This window comes from Ambystoma mexicanum, chromosome 13, assembly GCF_040938575.1.
Source record: "Ambystoma mexicanum isolate Mex_15411 chromosome 13, UKY_AmexF1_1, whole genome shotgun sequence".
NCBI classification, from domain to species: domain Eukaryota; kingdom Metazoa; phylum Chordata; class Amphibia; order Caudata; family Ambystomatidae; genus Ambystoma; species Ambystoma mexicanum.
Genome location: NC_090938.1, coordinates 99848358 through 99869116, shown reverse-complemented (window position 1 = coordinate 99869116; position 20759 = coordinate 99848358). Strand labels below are relative to the sequence as shown.

The 20759-nt window shown below is 43.0% G+C and overlaps 1 protein-coding gene across 1 annotated transcript in view; it reads left to right on the top strand.

The window, feature by feature from the left end:
• The window catches only part of BCL2L15 (BCL2 like 15), a 49180-nt gene extending 31750 nt beyond the window's left edge, over positions 1 to 17430 (top strand). The window contains exons 2-4 of the mRNA XM_069633367.1: positions 4332 to 4453; positions 11129 to 11350; positions 17262 to 17430. Coding sequence (XP_069489468.1) covers positions 4332 to 4453; positions 11129 to 11350; positions 17262 to 17279 — 362 coding nt within the window. The 3' untranslated portion in view covers positions 17280 to 17430. The remainder of the gene's footprint in view (positions 1 to 4331; positions 4454 to 11128; positions 11351 to 17261) is intronic.
• Positions 17431 to 20759: the final 3329 nt, after the last annotated feature.

The following is a 20759-nucleotide window of genomic DNA, read 5'->3' as shown; positions in this document are numbered from 1 at the left end:
TTCTGAATACAAAAGGGTGTGGAACAATGGTGTATGCAAACAGAAAAGTGTTCAAGAAATGAAATGTCATGACGGTTGAGCAGTTGGCTTCCCTTCCCTGCGTTTCCAGCACGGGCAAGGCGGTACGTTCGAGCTTCGCACACACTCTGTCTTCTCGGCCAAAAGGATGCAGTTCAAAGCTCAGAAATCATGGCCTTCTGCCAAAGCCTCTTTTCCAACACCTGTCTCTTACTGCAGAGGGACTGCCTTAAACAAATCTCAAAGTTCCACTCCTATCAGGATTTTCACATGCACAAGTTCTCACTTCCAATGTTCATCATGAGTCTTCCTCCTTCAGGCTGAGACCCCCTTTTTATCACAATGTTCACACTTGGGCTCTCTCGTTCGGGCTCGGGCTATGGATCTCCCTCACTCGATCTCAGATCCTCTTGATATCAAGATCAAAGACTTTCCAATACGCAATGGCTTTTGCTTAAACCGTTGCAGGACCACTTCAATTCACTTCACACAATTATTCTCATCAGTCTTCTACTTTCACTTCTCTTGGTGGGATAACTTAGAGAGACCTTTGATTGAGCACCTTCACCGGCTGTGTTGATCTTTCTGGTGCCTCTTTGTTTTTGTTTTTTGGGTTTCTTTTTGTTTTTTTTAATTCCAGTTTTATCATTTTTATTTTCATCAATAAAGTATGCAATACAATTAGAAATAAACAAGCTTCATAAAATTACAAACCTGGTCACAAGATTGAGTCCAAAAGAGAAGAAAAAGAAGAAAAAATCATCTCATAATGCATAACACAACATAAATAAGGAGAAAAAGTAGAAGAAGAGAGAAAATTGAAAAGAGACCAGAAAAGGAGAAGAGAAAGAAACAGAAGAATATCTAACTGTATCATTTGGTAGTACAATTTATAAATAATCAATAAACACATCCCCACGTAACATGGCATGATATTGGCTAGCATAAGAGCAAATCAGAATACATTTCAGGTTAATAGTGAATTTGGACAAAACACACCAGCATATAGAGTCACCGTGAGACTTTAACCATACACATTGAGAAAGATCCCCCATATGTCCATAAACTTTTCAGTCTCTCCTTTCAATTTGCAAATTGCCTTTTCAGCATTTTTGGTCAATCACTTGACCCAGCTCCTCTGTCCAAGCATTCGCCGTCTCTAAGTTACCCTTATGACATGTTCCTAGGACCTTGTACATAGTTGCGGCTGGGTGAGCAGCATGTTTGTATGTCTCTAAAGCTGCCCAAGCTTTGCCCTGGACCGCCAATTGTGCGGGATCCATGTTTACGGAGATGATGCTATTAGCTCCATGGGTGCCTCCAAAGCCCTTCCGACCCCGCCCCGGTGAATGGAGCAATTACCGGTCCATTCCGAAGTCGGGCTCAATGGGAATGGGGAAGGCACTAATAACGGTACCAGGCGTTAAGGAAGGACCTGCAAAGGGAACTCGTAGTAGGGAGGTAAGGGATTACCGGCACCGGTGCGCTTACCGGTGCCGGTAATCCCTTTTCCTCCCACCTCGTAATGAGGCCCAATGTCTCTCAAACATGCTCTTCCGAGCAATGCTGGACACACCCTGGTATTGGGCTTCCTCCCTCTTAACATTTCAAAGGGAACAGTGGTGGTATGAGGGTTGAATCTTTAAGATACAACAGTGTCTACTGCCACCTTCTTCCAATCTCTCCCTTCTGAAATGGCAGTCCTTAGACTTTCTTTAATGACCATATTATATCTTTCCACCATTCCATTGGATTCCAGATGATATATGGAACTGGTCCTGTGCTCTATACCATTACCTTTCAAAAACATCTCCATCTCCTCATAAATGAGCTGAGGACCATTGCCTGTCACAATGTTAGAGGGATAGCCCTCCCTCTTAAAAAAGGTAATCCAGAAATGTAATCACTTTGTTGGAACCCACATTATGCACCCAAGAAATGTCTGCCCAATGGGAGAGCATGTCAACTAAAACTATGCAAAACGTGAACAAACCTTGAGATCTTACTGGTCCTATGATATCCAAACTTAAGCGTTCCCAAGGTAGTGAAGGAATTGACATCAAAGTCATAGGCACCACTCTTGGAACGCACCCTTTGGCCGCAGTCTCACACTCTGCACAGTCTTGAATAACCCTCTCAACTTGTAAATCCATAGCAGGTCACCAATAATCCTGTCTTAATAGCTGTTTGGTTTTTGACATTCCTTGATGTCCTTCATGTGCCAATTCCACAATCCTACTATGAATTCCTAGGGGAGGAATCAATCTATCACCTCTGAGGGCTAACCATCTTTGATAGGGAGTTGATCAAAAACATGTATAATGGCGTCGGGAATCACACCTTTTTTAATATCATGACTCTTCAAACATTTATCATTACCACATCCACCAACTTGGCTTTGCGCCACTCACTTTCCATCACAACCTCTTGGTTGATGTCCAACACTTGATCCTCCTTATTCTCCTCATCACCTTCATCTTCAAACACATTGGTAAGCCTTGAGAAACAATCAGCTGCCTTGTTTTTGACACCCGGAAGATACTCTACCTCCCAATTGTATTCCTATAAACCTGCAACCCATTTCCGGATTCGAGACAATACTTTATCCAAACCTTTTGACATAAGAATCTCCTTCAAGGTTTGTGGTCTGACCTCACCGTAAATCTCACACCCCATAGAAAAATACAATATTTTTCAATACCCCATTTGATGGCTGAGAGCTCCTTTTCAATAGTGGAATCGGTTTTTTCAGCACTTCTCAAAACTCTCGGAACAAACGCAACAGTGCACTCCCCACTTCAACACTTTTGAGATAAAACTGCACCTACACCATGATTACTTGCGTCCAAACACTGTGCTTGCACAGATCAAAATTGCTCAGGGTGGGAGACTTTGTTTAAGGCTAACTTTACATCTTGAAATTCTTGCTCACACTGCTCATTCCATAGCAACCTCACACCTTTCTTAACTAAGCCCCTCATATGGTTAGATTTGCTTGCAAGACCTGGATTAAACTTGGCATAATATTCAGCCATGCCAAGAAATGATACTATCTGTTATGTATCCGTAGGGCTGGGAAAATTGATAATGTTGTTCACCAGATTATTTTTCTAATGCCTAATGTGGAAATCTCATGTCCCAAATATTGACTAGTGGACTTGCGAAGCTTGCACTTATCTTTGATCAACATTAAACCTGCATTAATGAATATATCAAGAACTTTTCTCAATCATACATCATGCTCCCTTTGACTCTATCCATACACCAAAACATCATCCTGAAAACAAAGGACTCCTTCCATATCGTGGAACAGCTGATACATGAAACACTGAAAAACAGACGCAGCAGACACTAAACCAAAAGGCATGCGCCTGCATTGGAACAGGCCTTCTGGTGTGATGAAAGCTGTAATATATATAGGATGGATCAAGAACAATTTAGTGATAAGCTGACTTCAAGTCAAGGGTACTCATGACCTTTGTCCCTTTTATAGTTCCCAACATTTTGGTTATGTTAGGCAGAGGGTGTCTGTCAGGTATCGCACACCGATTTATGGCCCGGAGGTCAATGCAAAGGGCCTCATCATGAGTTGGGAGGTAGCCCTTAAATGCGGTGGTAACGGGGTTACCGCCGCATTTAAGGGTCCACCCAATCATGACTATGGCCTGTTTAGTCCCAGCTCAGAGATAGGGGGTAAACACACCGGAAAAATACTGATTTTCGGTGCAATTACCGTGTAGTAATACCGCAGGCAGTAATTCTGCTGAAAATTCCCCATTGGGTCCAATGGACCCTATCAGTACACCACCTGTAATCAAATTGTACATAAACATTAGTGAATGATGAGGCTCACTGAAGTGTACCAATTATTTATTTATCTTTGTTGTAATTCATTGTCTACCTCCCCTGCCCCCACCCTGTTGCCCTGTGGGCGCTTTGAAACAGTTTTTGCTCATTGTATAAGCGCCCAACAAATTACCAATAAATAAATAAATAAATGGATGTATGGCTAAACGCATATTTTAACCCTCTTCTGCATTTCAACATGTGAATGACATCCCAGGATAATCCAGTTGATACTGACATGCTTTTAGGTGTACTTCTCAATGAGAACCAATTTAAATGGCATTTTTTATTAAATTGTGTTCGGTCAATCCTGGCTGGTGTAACCGGCAGGAAAATGAGCACGGCAAACAAATGGATGTCTTTGGTGAATATGGCCAAATGTGTTGAGCATGTTGCGGCTATACTCAAGCTCGGCTCGGACTAGATCACCATTTTGGGAGGTTTAACGTCTTTCTCTTCACATGCAGAGCAAGAGGACGACTTTGACCCTTACATCGTGGCCAGTCGCCTACGCTCCATAGGTGACCAGCTGGATGCCGAACTGGCTGGATGCGCTCAACAGCTAATCACAGAGACCGCCAAGGAAAGGGTAATGCCTATATCAAGGAAGGTGTGCTTTTTTGTAGCTTGCAAATATTGTTGACCAAATCTAAGAATAGGGCTGCTGTATTCTTGAACCATACTCCGTCTCCCTAAAAAGGTGAGGGCTGTGGTGCTGTGGTCACAGGCCCAACTGCTGCTGTGTCTTTACATTGCCGCTTCTTCACCGGTTCATTTGAATCTTTTTTAAAATGGGGCAGACCACTGGACTGTCCTTTTTGTGTAACCACACCCTTGCCCTTTTTTGCATGTTTTGCTTATTCTTCTGAAAAGGGAGCCAAACCAATAGGATACAATCTATTCACCGATGTAAAGACAATGTGGGTGGGGCATGCACTGCCTTTGAGTCACTGATGCCTCATGGAGGAATTTCCCCAACCAAGAGTTTGATGCTGTGTCACCCCAGTTTTAAAATGACATAAAATGCAGGTTTTGATAACTTTTATTGGACTAACTGGAAATATTATGCAGAGATGGTGCAATGCATTAGCTTTCGAAGTCCAATAGACTTTGTCATCAGATTGTGTAGAGTTAAATGAATAGCAAAGAAAACCACACTGGACACTTCTTTCGCATGGAGGTAAAAAGACAATTTTCTATCTAAAATAATTGGCCGGAGGAACAGTTTGAATGGAATTAAGGGTATGGGATGGGCACTTTATGTAAAGGGCAATACCCCGGGCAGCAGAGAAAACAAGTAATATTCTTCACTAAAAACAATTCACATTTATCACCATGGCCCTCAGGTAAGCGCTGTGCCCTGACTGCCCATGTGATTTAATTTGTCCATAATTTCACCCAATGCGGCCCGTGATGTCCACGATGCCCCATTCCCATACTTTCCCCCTCGAGTACCACCTCCCGCGCCCTCCCCCAACTCCCATTGGCTATTTCCACATGTTTGGCTCGAGGGCCTCCTCCCCCTGCCATTGCGCTTCCTGGGCCATTTCCACCATGGCCCTCAGGTAAGCGCTGCGCCCGGGCTGCCCATGTGATTTAATTTGTCCATAATTTCACCCAGTGCGGCCCGTGATGTCCATTATGCTCCACTCTATTCCCAAACTTTCCCCCTCGAGTACCGCCTCCCGTGCCCTCCCCCTACTCTCATTGGTTAACCCCTCCTTATACTGGACTTGACCTGGGCAGCCCTCGGCCTGGCAGCCCCTGCGGCTAAGGATCCGAAGCAAAGGGCGGCTCCTGCATTGGCAGCTCCAAGATGTTTCTGCAGGTGTCAGCAGGGGAAGCCAAAGAAGCCAACAGACACCAACAAAACTGTAAGTGTGGCGTGGGTGGGGTGTAGAGCAATTACTCTACTCCAGAATGCCCCTGCCACTCTACCTTACCTTCCATAATGTAGACTACCATGGTCCTACACCTTGCATACCTAGAGAGATTTCGTACCACCAGCCCAAATCTATTCATGGCATGACTGTAAATGTTGCCTTGCATTTACATACTAACATACACGCCAATTTTAGCATGTGCCACACTTGGATGGAATTCTTAACTTTAGCCTGCATCGCATCTAGATAGAAATGTGTTTGTTAGCATGTGCCACACTTAGACGGAATTCTTAACTTTAGCTTGCATCGCATCTAGATATTTATTTATTTTATTTTATTTATTTGGATTTGTATAGCGCACATCTGCCCAGGGGCATCGTGGCGCTGAAAGCATTCTTACTTGTTACAGGCAAACATGGTATAGATATAGATACATTGCTGAACATATATGCATGTTTATATACAGTTGTGCTTATTTACATACAGTTGTGAAAAAACAGTTAGGACGGTGGGGTGGAGTTAGTTAAACAGCGTGGTTTTGAGTAGTCTGCGGAAGACATGGTAAGAGTTTTCGTTCCTAAGCGCTGTGGGGAGTGCGTTCCAGTTTTTGGGTGCTAAGTGTTGGAAGCTAGACCCCCCGGCTTTGCTTCTTTTGAATGTGGGTACGTAGGTCTGGTTGGTCATGTGTGACCTTGTGGGTCTAGTGGATGTGTTAAGGGTGATTCTTTCAGAAAGATAGGATTATGAATGTTAGCATGTGCCACACTTAGATGGAATTCCTAACTTTGGACTGCGTCATATCTAGATAGAAACGTGAATGATAGCATGCAGCATACTTAGATGTAATCGTGATCACTAGCCTGCCTCACATCTAGATAGGATATTGAAGATTAGCAAGTGCCCCACTCAGATGGAATAGTGAATGATAGCAAGCATCACACCTAGACATAATTGCAAGGACAGCAATGCCAATTAACCAATCCACTAACAATTTCACCCCTCTGCATACACCTCTCAAACTCTAAACAAACACAACCACAAGCCTACTACACAACAATCCGCACAAACTTAACTACACTGCAACAACAAAACAAACCACACATAGACTTGCACAACAGCACATGAAGACTACCGACCGTAAAACACCCTAAACTCAGCCAACGGAGCCACCGGGCTGAGGCTGCCAACAGCACAGCACTGCTCTCTTGCACTGTTCCAGCTTATTCTCACTAACTCACCCCTATTCCCCTTTTCAGAGCCGCCAGAGCGCCAAGGGACCATTCCAGTGGTGATAGTGTGCAGTAAAAATATCCTGTAACATTAACATTATCATTTCTAACAGCGCTGAGGAATGCATTTCAAGAAAGCACATCTCTTGTGCACAAATCTGTTAAAGGTGATAAGTTATTGAAATGATGTACCAGCAGTCTTAAAGTGAGCCCCTGCGAGTATGAAACATCCCTCATTTTCTTTTGGAAAACTATTGAAATGAAAGATATATAAACACACACTTGTGAAGCAGGGTGTGTTTTGTATTTACCTCACAGAGAGTTTAAGGATGTGTTTTGCAGCCTCTATGTAGTGTCAAGACCATGTTGTGATTTCATTTCAGCTCCTTACATCTATTGGCTGGTATACGATGGGAACACTCTAAGATATGTTTTAAATGGTGCAATGGTCCCCGGATTGACAGTGGACTCTGACAGAGCGATTGCCTTATGGTCCAGAAGCCCCTCTATGATCCAGGATATCAGCCCTGGAGGAGGTAAAGAGGTATCTCTTCAGGAACAGCACTGTGGTCCAATTGCTAAGCAGTGGACTGTCTCTAGGAAACCCCATCTGCCACTGTTTCTAAGCATCCTGTCCAGTCCAAAGCTATGCAGTCCATACTTGGGTGACCAGTTCTCCGGAGGAAACTTGGCCAGAGAACACAAGTCCCTCCAAACTGGGAAATGTGCCAAGGAGTCTTTATATGCAGAATAGCTCCCTGTAAATACACCGATGATGTAGAAGTACCTGGATCATCTCCCCTGGCTTCCACGGATATTTCCAGATCTCGCAGTGTCCACAGATCCATTGCCAGGTTCACTGACCTCCGAGAAAACCTACACTTCTAGTGGACCTCATACCAGAACTGTGGATCCTGAAAATTGCAAACCATCATGGGGCGTTGGAAGGACCATAGCTTTGGTTTCACAACACCTGGGGATTTTATCGCCTCAAATGCACCTATATGGGAATAGACTTACCACTTGAACATAAACAAGAGAATCACAGACAACAGGTAAACAGAACCAGAAAGACCTTTCCAATGAAATCCAAGTTGGCCGCCCCCTTTCTTATAGCCCCTGTTTCACTAGGTCGATTCATCAGAGACTGGCCAATCACGGCCTGGCACTCATCACAGAATATAGGTGCAGGCCATTAGCCAGAGAGCCGGCCCGGGGGAGGGGGAGTAAGGATACTATGAATAGACCAAACCTCTGCTCAAAGGACTTTGGAGTGAGTTGGCAAGCAGAAGAGGGAAGGAGTGTAGAGACCAGAGATGGAGGCTGGAGGAGCAGACTGTGGTGGAGGAGGAAATGTGAGGCGCTAGAGAGAGATACAGTATTGGAGGAGGCTGGCAAAGTCTTGGATAGAGTTGGGAAAGATCACAAGGAGGTGGATGGAGATTTGTTGGAGGAGGCAGGAAAATTATTGGAGCCAGTTGGGAAAGATCAGAAAGAGGTGGACAGAGAGTTGCTGGCAGAGGTTTGGAAAGACCAGAAGGAGGAAGCTTGGGATTTGTTGGCGGATGGTGGAAAGTTATTGGAGAACAGTGGAAAAGATGAGAGGAAGTAATGCAGCTATTATTTAAAAATGGTGGGAGAACCATTGGAGGAGATGGGGAAAGAGCTGAAGAAGGAGCTTGAGGAGTTGCTAGGAGAGGCAAGAGAATTATTGAAAGAGGTGGAGAAAGATTAGAAGGGGAGGTTGGAAATGTATCATGGAAGGCGGTGGCTACATCAGGAGGACTTTGAGAGCTGAGAGGAGAGGTACTGGAGGAGGTTGGGGAAGTCGCTGCAGAAGAAGGGACCATCTGAGGTCCAGCAATCAGAGGAGGGTGAGAAATCAATGAAAGGAGGAAGTTACACCTAGGAGAACGTTATTGAAGGAAATTGACAGATTGAAGGAGGAAGGTGGGACAATCCATAAGGAGGTTAAATGACTGAGGAAACAGAGTAGAGCACTCTGGAAGTGAGTAGGGATGACCAGTGGGCTGATTGGTGGTAAGATTATGCAGAAGGTAATAAGAAATCCAGAAGAGGGAGGCAGGGGGCAGCAAGGAAGGAGGCAAGGGAGTTGAAGTTAAAAGGAGGCAAGGAGGTGGAGGATAAAGAGCTGACAGAGGAGGTGTTTAAGGAGGGGGATTTGGGAAAGTACTTAAATTCAAGAGATCATTAGGATATAAGAGTTTCAAGGGGATCAGGAGTTTTGGTGTCGGGACACTTGGTTCTCTGCGCACCTCCTGTTGGTAGTTACGCCTGCCGCCTGGCACGTGGTTTGTCTGGGGTCCAACTCCTAGGTTCGCAGTTGATTTGATGCTCGTGGGGTGACAAACCTTTGTTAGTTGTGGGCGCTGGCTAGATTTGGTAGTCCAATTAAGACATTTGTGATAGTCTAGTAAGAGTCCAGTCCTTGGGTCATGTGCTTTGGTAATTTTATTGTGTTTTTTGTTAACAGGACAACAAGGCAATATGCATTTAGTGCTAAAATTGGTGAAACAAGTAGCCAAAAATTGGTGAAACAGGTAGCCGACGCGTGTTTCAACCGAAGTCCGATGCGCGTTTCAACCGAAGTCTTTATCAAGGCATAGGTCATGAGGCAGCAGGCTCGTGGTTGAGCGGTGACCGGAGGCCCAGGTTAGGGTTCCAGGTGAGGGCTTGTGAGCCTTGTCTGTAGCCGGGATCGGCGCTTCCATCTGGAGGTGAGCTGTTCGGAACTGGCTGTGTCTTCACTTTTGCCAAATTAATGGTCCTTTAGATAAAGTGGCTAACCCGCGGACATGCTCATATACCAGCCAATGAAGTTTAAACAGAAAACTCCAATGTTTTTCATCATAAGAAAGAGCTGTCAGTGTGTGTTTCTTTGCTACTCACTTCACTGTGCACATCTGGGGGCAATATTAGGCCTGGTGCTTTTAATATGCCAAACTGCACGTGTCGAGGTGCAGTGGTTTTTTAATGTGTCCCAGTGTTTTTAAAAATAGGACAAACTTTGCCCTAGTGCTAATACCGTGCAAACTTTGCACTTGCACCTGTGAAAAGTTTCTGTAATCTGGCCCCTGATGAAGAAGTCTCTGGGATTTCGAGAGCTAATGCATTGCTTGATCTCTAATGTTTCCAGGAATTCACACAAAAGGAATGCAGTGCCACTCTCAGGCTGCTTCAGAGCATATCATAATCATTGTTAAGGCTGATCCAAAGCTAACAACCACTCTGCAGGTCCTTTGCGCAAATACATCAGGGCCCAGATTATCAAAGATTTGCACTGGTGCTAAAAAGTGAGCAAATGCTTTTAAAAAACAAAATGGAGCAAACAGATTTTGTCACATTCCCTATTATCTAAAAACGTTTGCACGCATGCATCAGGCGGGTTTTGTACTATGTTTGCTGCATGACATAAAAAGAAATCTGTCTACTACATTTCTTTTCATGCTACTTGTCAAACATAGTAAATAAAACATTCTGTTTCCTTGTGACAACATGTTTAGATAATACAAATTGGGGCTAGATCTGTTTGCTCCATTCCTAATTATCGGTTCCATGTGTTAATATCCCCGCGAAAAAAATATCGACAATATTTTTGTGGCGATATTAAGGCATGGAACCTGCAGGGGACACCCCCGCAACCTCCATATTACTTTAAAGGGAGCGGGGGACACCCCCGCAACCCCTGCTCCCAATAACCCCAAAAATGATCCCCACTAAAAATATCACATATGGCCGCTGCCGATGACCATATATACGGCAACATTTTTGGTGGGGATAATATTACCTGATACCCAATTATCTAAGTAGTAAAATCGGCGCTAAATTCATTTGCTCCACTTTTTTGCACCAGTACAAAGCTTTGATAATCTGGTCCCACACAGGTTCTATTTCAAACTTTGCAAATGTAGAGAGCATGGCGCGTGGCCCTCACCCGGCAGGTCTAGCACATTGCTGCCAACAGAGAGTGAGGAGGCCCATGCCCTTGCACTGAAGTGGTTAGTTCATTCTCTCAGCATTAGTGTGTTACTCGCCTCCACAACACATTTTTGAGCAAGGCCAGAAGAACAGCGTGACCTAAAATTGACAACCGCAAAAAAAACACATCCTTGTATTTGATTTCTTTTGCAGCTTCAGGAAGGTTTTTCAGAGGCAGTCCGCTCCCTCAGCACGACATGGGTTAGTGCAAGTCCTGAGATGGGTGCTGAAAAGTGCCTCATGAAAGCTGCTGTGAATTTGGCACTTTACTTATCCAGGAAGGCCCCTACATTGGCGGCAGCGATGCACTCAACATTGACCAATTTTCTGACATCGCCAGAGTTATCGACATTTGTCCAGCATCAAGGTGGATGGGTAAGAGATCAAATGTGCTTGCGTGTTTTTCTCCGTGCTGATGGACAATGATATGATATGATATTTTATTTATATCGCGCCCATACACAAGTGTTTCAGTGTGCAGAAATGTGCAGTTCTAAATTCTAGGATTTAAATCTCTGGTGCCAATGAAGATTGGGGAAAAAAGTCATTTCATATTCACCTATAAAAAAAGACTGTTAAAAAGCACCGTGACAATTTACTAGTGTCGCTTCTGTATGCCTGCTGCCTACACAATGCTTTACTTTGAATAGTGAATCGGTTGTGAGACACGCGCACTGCAATAATATTGAGAGTTTCTGGTTGAAGTTATTTGCCCTGTTCTTCGTGCAAACCCCGCTCATTTGTATTTGCTTATAGAGGGGTACGAGTTGGGGGCAGTGCAGTGGGTATTTGGGTGTGCACGTTTCACGAGTGGAAGCTCCCAAGAGCGCCCACATCGGTTTCACTATCAGCACAATAATTCATGGTGATGAATGGACTTCCTATTTAAATCACCTGGTATTGGAGGAAAACAACTGAAGACATGGAATTGTTTTCCTTAAAAGCAAAATATGGCTCAATCTAAAACAGTGAGACATTACACTTCGGGCACAATCAATGCTGAAGTGAATGTTTTGTTTGTGCCAAACGAAAATGTGCAAACATCACAGCAAACAATGTAGCGATTTAATTTATTTAAGAAGGTATGTTTTTAGCAATAACAGGACAGTCATTTTCAGTTCAATATAATTCAGAGGAACAGACCTCCCATATAGAAGGGGTGGGAGTGTGTGTGTGTGTCTGTCCACTGTAATATCTTATTTGGGACATGCAGCCTTCACTGTGATGTTATGGCTCTGGTCAGCTACCCCGTGCAGTCTACACTATGCTCTTAATGCTATGCTTAATGCTTAATGCTATGCTCTCTTAGCTTTGGTATGCTATGCTGTGTTATGTTATGCTACACCAGGGAATTTCCTAAGACACCCACTAAAGATTACAGACACTCAAGCAGGCGCGAGATTGACAGCTGCTAGTTGCAAGAGGTCAGGATCAATGTAACCGATTGGTCCTCAACTACGGAACTGAGTTGGTTTTCTCTATTGACTGGCAGTCCGGTTACAGTTGTCCCGTCTATTCTAGGCTGGCGGTCAGAGGGCCGGGGTGGGGGGGATAGCAGCGGTGGGGGCTATAGCCGCTGTACTTCTGGTTGTAACCCCAGATAGAACCTCAGGGGCTACAACCAAAAGGCTAGCTACTGCCGAACCCCGACAGTCCCGGCATTAGCATAGCCCCAGATCTTTTCCAGACCCAGCAACACCCCTGCTGGGGCTGTGACAAAGAAGGATGAAGTAAAGCAAACATTCCAGAATGTGTTTGTGTCCCTGCTTTCCAAGATCAGGTTAGCGATGAGACAAAGGATTTGTATAATACGTTACAGGGGAAGGGGATATTAGGTTGTTGGGGGTAGAGTGGGAGATATATTTGGTTGCAGTACAATGATAATAATTTGTGATCTCAAATAACAGTTAGTGCTGGAGTCTTCACACTTCTTAGCATGATAATAATAGGTGTTATTACCTGTGACAAATCCTTGGATGTCGTCCCTTCTTCCATAGCGGGGGGCCTTTTCCATGGGGCCAGGGCGGTGTGGCCACAGTCCAATAGTCCCCCTGGGGGTGGTACATTGTGGGAGGATCACATGGAGAGGGAAATCCCTTACGAGACGTGGGACGACCAGTTAGGGAGAACGCGGAAATCCACCCACCCACCCTTTTACAACCTCCCTCACCCTCTTACCTTATGCAGGGTAACCTAATCCCACATACTTAATCTACATGTGTAAAGTAGATCATTCCACCTGACTGCCTTATACTGAGACAAGGAAGAGTAAGAAGTACCATGTGAATCCTCTAACAAAACGGGGACGGACAAGAACGTCAGTAATTCATTAGAGACCACAATACTTTTACTAAGAAGAAGAAGAAGCGCGGAGTGCTGAAGAGCACCCTGCGGAACCAACAGGAGCAGACTCGTCAATATGGACAATCTATTAGTATCCGTGGTATAAAGAAGGAAGACTGACAAAACATGTGGTCAAGCCCCTCCCAAGAGGAACCGCGAGAATTCGAGTGAAGCGGGAAGGTTGAAGAACAGACTGGGATTTTGAGCCGGGAGCAGGCTGCTCCAAAGCTGATCCAAACCACTTATCAAGCTGGCATAGTGTAGCTTCAGGTGTCCCTGAGGCTTGGTAAGAGCGCAGAATGAGAATGGTGCTGCCTAGGGAAACGGGGAAGTCTCTGAGTCGTCGCACATGACGAGAGGTCCCAGAGAGCTGGAAGAAGCTCCCGCTCAACCACAAAAGCCAAGGAGGGGTCGGAACCCACATGGACCAAATCAGAAGGTACGCAGGGTGCCGAACGAGCAAAGGGGAGATAAGAGGAAGGTAGCTAGTAGAAAGGCCTGAGGAAAACCAAGAAAGGAGGGTCTGGGACCAGGAAAGAAGTAGAAGCTACAAATCACTGAGTGAAGTGATAGATAGTGACCGGCAGGATAGTGAACCAAGACTATTGTGCGAACCACAGGGGATGGGAAGAAACCACACGAATACTTGCCAGGATAGTGAACCAGGTATTTCTTGAAGCAAGAGAAACACCGTCCCTCTTCTTCACCGCAGTACCTGGCAAACGAGAGAAGCAGGTCTGCCAACCGGAATCTGGGACCTATGCCTAAGAAAACCTGAAAAAGGAACTAGGGGACATTTTATTTTATTTATTGGTCACTTGTTAGGCGCTTATACAATTAGCAAAAATGTTTCAAAGCACCCACAGGGCAAACAAGGTGGGGACAGGGGAAGGTAGGCAATTAATTACAGCAAGGATAAATAATTGAATTAATATTACAAACAAATAATGAGAGTAAAGGGAATGGGAGATACATCTACTATGCCTTGTGAGTGTTCAATATGTGCAAGTGCAGAGGGAAGAGGGGGAAGGGATAGGTGATTTGATGCTCATGTTGAAGTGCTCAGGGTACATGCTAAGAGGAAAAGAATGTAAGTGAAACAACCCGCAGGTAGGGTGAGCCCAAGTAAGTGCAGCAGAAAGACAGCAGCTGGGATGAGAGATGTGGGCGGTCAAGGCCCAGAGGACACATAAGAGCCCTGCACATCAGTCACGCTGCTGTAAGATTAGCAGGGAAGAGAGGAGGAGAAGGTAGAGGTAAAGCGAAAGGTCTTGAGGCTTTTCCTGAACTTAAGAAAGTCCTGCTCAAGACGCCGAGGGAGGCTGTTCCACAGGAGGGAGCCAGCCGAGGAAAGTGATCGCCCACCAGCTCTCTGTTTAGCAAAGCGCTTAACACGCAGGGAGTTAGTGCCAGAAGAATGGATGAGTCTAGAAGGGCAGTATTTGGTTAGGAAGCGTTCAAGACAGAGGGGTCCCTGGCCCCAGATAGCCTTGTGGATGATACAGAGGGATTTGAATGTAATCTGTGCTGTGACCGGGCTGAGAAGGGAGTCATTCCCCCTGGTGCAGTTGGACACTGAGAAGGAAGCCAAGGGAAAGGGGGTCATTTTGTCTTGGCATTGAGAAACAAAGGAAGCAAGGGGAAAGGGAGTCATTACCCCTGGTCCTCTGGGACTTTGAGACAGGGGAATGAAGATATTCCCCCTAACATTGGAAACCTTAAGAGAAACCAGAGGAAGGGAGACACTCTGCCTGGTACATTTTCAAGAAACGTTAAAATCCTCTGTGCAGAAGAAGGGAGTCCTTCTTCTGAACCGAGCAGAGACTTTATCCTTAGTTGTTTATACATGTAAGTAAAGGAAATAGGATTTGACACAATGGTGGATATTTATGATTTTGGATATTCTGTCAATCTCCATCGTTTATTATTTGAGGCAGGGAAACACCTCGTAGTATTAGGGATAGGTAGGTATTTCCCTTTTCTTTGGAACTGAATAAAAGTTTATAGCAACCAATATGCCACCTTTTTGTCGGTCTCGTACATCTGCATCCTTACATGATCAATACAATGGCGCTCAACCTATTGACCTCAAAAGGATGAAAGGCTGAGCCGGCTCTGCTGCGGGATTTGAGCATACAAAGTAGAGACTAGCCCCATGTCTGAAGCGAGCCCTAACCTCGTGAGGTGTCCACCAGGACCGGACACCAAAACACTAAATAAATTAACAAAATATATAAACTTAGTAGACTTACTTAGATGTTGTACCGAATGTTTGTTGGAAATACATTTGATATTACACGAAACATGATACAAGCCCAAAGTGAATGTGGCCAATGTAGATGTTTGATACTCCATCCCCATCTTCACAATTAAACTTGGGACTGTAGTGAATATTTTGACATACCAAAAAGCAGACCTCTCTATATTTAGAGGGCGGGGTACATGAGAGGGAAGAGTATCAAAGAACTGGAGACAAACCTGCACGTTAGGTTTCAGAGCGCTGATATAACATAGACATTATTATCCTACAGAGTGGTTCTTTGTTTATCGACCCTGAGAAGGATGAAAGGCTGAGTTGACCCTGCCGGGATTCGAATCTGCCACAGCATACTGTGCACATATATCAGCGGCAAGCGCTTAGCTCACTGTGCTCTCTGACCAGCATGTAGGTTAAGGAGATTGGCAGTGGTGAGGATATGGAGACGCTAAGCTCATACACCATATTAAGATGTTAACATTCTGGAGAGGACATTTATGGAACATTACTTCCCAGTACCTTTCCATTGTTAATAATAGTGACACCAGCATTGCAACATTCTAATTTCAGTATGCAATATTTGTTATAGTGCTTCAAAGCTTCAGTAAGTACTTTTCACATTCTATACTATTAGTATTATTGCTCTTTTTGTAAGCCTAATGTAAGACCCAAACACAGAGATTAAGAGGGAATTTTCAATCGGAGGTGTATGCCTGAGCATAGATCATTGTTCCTGTGAAGAGAATATTTGGCGAAATGTGGAAATGCAGTCTACATTTTAAAAACAAAGGGGCAGATACACAAAGAAGTTACTAGGCGTGGCACAGAGTTACTCCTGGGGAGGGCTCTCCGATTCACAAAGAAGTTACTATGAGTGAAATGGTTACTCCTGTGGAGGGCTCTTCATTTCACAAAGGGTTTGATTATGAGTCTGGCGGTACAGGTAAAATAGTGGGTATTAGAGAATACTGGACTTTTTCTCGCTCTGGCAAATCATAACCAAAACTGTCCATGCCACGTGGTTTTCTGCAGAGGAAATTTCCCCACACAAAGGCATAACTGCATGCAGTAATTACCACATGCAGTAGTATGCAAACCTTATGGAGTTAATTGAGAGCAAACAATGGCAAATAACGTAAGGTTCTGCATGATTCTGAATCAAACGCACCCTTCCCGTTATCACATTTTTACTACAAACAGTAATGGTAAATCAGAGTTACTCATTAATACTCCTAATCATACCTATAGTAATTGTTCCCAATGATACAGTATCATGCACAATTTAGAATGGTGATATTTTTGCTGAGAATGTTTTATACTCAATATTTGGTGAACTCAATGTTTTTAACAATCTTTATGTACAATTAAAACCTCAGTGTTTACCTTTTATGTTTGGCCTGATAGCTTTAACAAACATATTTAGAGGAATAAACAATGCGGATAGTGTACTGTTCATTAAATGTTTTATTACACCATATTACTCCTTGAAAGACAGCTTTTATTTTGCAATCTTTCCTGGTAGCCTTCATGAACAAATGGCAAATATCAATGGCATTTTACAATCTGAGAAGGGGGCATGTCCAAATGTATTGTTTTTTGACTAAATTAACATGCACATTAATTGATATTTATATTCATACACACACCGACTCCTTTTTAAAACATGTTTTAATATTTTCATTTCAGATGGAAGTAGAAATCTAAGGATGGAACTATTTCTTTATGACAAGTTATGAATTTGTTTACATAGAATCTCAATTACCTGCTACTGAGGTATTCAATCTGTTCACCGCATACCACTCCAATGTAGGAACACAATTTATTATATAGCAATAAAGGACTTCTCCACAATGAATTTGGATGTCTTCCTTTAAATAATATTGATGCTATTGCATTTCTATTCTACAATGTTTCTTGGTAAATATAATCTAAATGCATGCATATTAAATATTTGTGTATTTCCAGGAATTTAAGAATTCATTAAGTGGAAATGCAATGTTTTGATGGCTAAATTGTTATGTATATTATTTAACAGCTAGATATAACACTCATTCAAAATAAATCTTATTTATTTATTTAGGAAGGTAATTAGAATTGTAAATTAGTGGTAACTCATTCAATCGATTGATATCATTTTATTTATGCAAATGAATTATTTATGAAACTTAAGCTTTGAAGCATTTCTTGTAAGAACATGTTGATAGATAATCAGGATGTCAGTCTTTGTGCACCCTTAAATACATTCCTGATTCAAAATGTACATCTAAAGTGACATTTTGAAGTCGATTTGAAACTTGCATACTTTCATTGGTAAAGTGTAAGAATGTCTGAACAATACTCTGGAAGCAGTAAAAGCGTTGCTGTTGCGTCAAAAGCCTTAAGGATCATCCGCACAATTGTATTTTTATAAACACTATATACAAAATCAGTTTCTGAACTCCTTTATTTTGATGGTTTTTAGTCAATTATAGTGTAATATTTGATTTAGATAACTCAAAATTTTGAAATTATATGAAGATCTGCCCCAGGGATTGGTGGGCTGAAATACAATATCCTGTTAAATGTGTTCTTTTGACATGTATTTTCTTTTTCTTATCTGTTTTTAGGAAAAATGTATAATGAAATGTATTTGGCTTTTGATGTATTTAAACTTTTATGAATTTGTGAAAAGTCAGATAATTGACTGAACCACAATAACAATAATAATAAAACAAATAGTGTAATTATAGTGTATGCTTCAAACTTTGTGTCGTGCCAGGATCAGTCCTCTTCATATTTTTCATACATTTCAAGCCAATTTCTTAGAATGTTGCAGAGAGAGAAGTCAATCAGAGATTAAATTCGGATCCCACTTCTGCCACCTTCTACATTCCAAGTGCATACATGACTATGCACATGCAGATGCACGACAAGCAAAGTGCTGATTCGAGCTTCATCAAGATGCATTATCTTATCATCTTTTGATATTTGTACTATCCTCTCTACCCCTTCTCCTGAAATATTTGTTGTCATTCTAGGTGCGCCACAAATAATGCTGTTCTGCTTTGATGTGTGTTAGTTATTACTTTTGATACAAAGAGTAGTTATGTGAAATCCCAGAGGGAGAGCGAGAGAGGGAGAGGGAGAGAGAGAGAGGAAGAGAGAGAGAGAGAGAGAGAGGCAGAGAGACAGACAGAGAGACAAACGAACAAAACTACTTGTAAAAGGGACTTTCCGCACTGAGAAAATCACCCAGGAAGTCTTTTTTGACATTTATTTTAGATCTTGAGGAGAAGTTGTTTATCCCCAGTCCCCATCCTGGCCAACCACAATGTTTTTTTAAAACGACAGAGGACCACTGCCATGTTATTCTGAGAAACAACAGAAGTGTGGCCTTGAGAAGGAAAACATGGCAGCAGAAAGGATTTGCCATCTAACTCCATAGGTAAGTAGGCCCTGCATTCGAAATCCCAGGGATGCAGTAGCTGGGGTTCAATATATATTTTTATCTGTATCAGAGTTCACATTTAATGACAAACTATAACCCAACAGTCATTTTAGAAGTCGGGCAAATGGCTTTTTTTCCACTGTGGGTGTGTGTTTGTGTGTGATACCTTGAGTGCTAAATTGGACCCTGAGGAAGGAGTGTGTGCATTTAAACTTGGTGGATAGTGGTGAAATAAGCTTTTGTATAATTGAACGTTATATAATTTCTTGTATCTGTCTTGCCATGTCTGCAATTTTTCTTAGAATGCACTGAGCAGCCATCTTTGGTTACGTTTTCGAAATGGTTTTCCTGCAAAGCGATCCAGGTGAAAGGCCACAGAGAAGTTGAAATCAACAATCTCTAATTTTGTCTGAAACATTTAATGCCTAGTGTATCATGTGTCACATTTTGTACACCAAAGGCATTCTTGAATGAAGTGCTGTGGAGGCATCTTGAAGTAGACACAGACAACTGAATAAGATTTTGAGTACAAACTTTTATTAACTAAAAATGGAGGGTTGGAAAACAGCCGAACTTGCCCTATACTGAGGTGGGATTTTCCTACCTAAATAAAAGCAATGATAGTCTGTGTCAGGAAGTCCAAAGCAAATGTCTGTCTGTGTCCAAAACCTATATTTGACCTCACATCTAACTGCATAAAACGTATAGGGATGTCCGCATCAAATGAGAAGTGTTCAAATAATAGTTCAGCACTTCTTACAGCTCTTGGATGGAAAAGGGACTTCTCTTCCCCAAAGTTCAAACAGTTCACTATCCAAAAGAGAGGTTCCCTTCCACTAGCTTTCAAGTCTATCAAAGCTCCAAAATAACACAATTCTTTGGAGACACTTCCCAGCTCTTCAGTTTGGTTACCTTTCACCAATTTACAAAGTCACGTTCCACAGTTTGAACTCGCACAGGTTTTCCTTTATTCAATCACCACGTGGCTTTTCCTTACGTATATTTGGCCTAGGGGCAGTTGTCGGACTATTCGACACACCTCACAGATCTTTTGCCACAGTTGCAGCTTCACAATAAGGATTGAATTATTCCTTTCAATTGCCAGTGAAGCGTTATTGTTTCTTTTTTTATCACCATTCACTGGTATAGTAGCTTTAATTTGCAATGACCAACATACGCTTCCCATTACACTCTCACTGTTTCAGGTCTTCGGATCTGATGTCCTTCGGGCAGGTTTCTCTTATATGCAAGTTTTGCATTTCTCTGAGTAATGTGCAATAATATCTGCTTGACTCTTGGCAATACTCACTTGACTCTTTGGCAATGTTCCTCCCAATAATTTACTTATGTTTGCTTGCTTGGCTTTGCTTATTAGCATTGCTTTGATGTCAGTTCGTAGCCAATTCACTTCACTGGTATTTATCACAGTTCATTGCTTTATTGATGTACTTATTCTGTAGTTTCCCTAAATTGACTTAAAGTGGGATTTCACGTATTTACAGTCTCTTTCCTTTATACGCTTGTCAGACATAGCAAATATCCCCATGTAACCCGTGTCGGTAGCCCCGGCGCTTCCAGAACTCCTGGGCAGACTCACCAGTGTTGCTTGGCATGTCTGACAGATGGCGTCAGGCTGCAGCACTTGTCGTTTTTCCGGGAAGTGTTCTTTGTCCTGCCGGTCTTCCTGCAGCCTCATGGACAGCTTCTCTCTCCCGCCGGTACAACTGATGCACCTCACTGCCTTTGTGACACCGCCA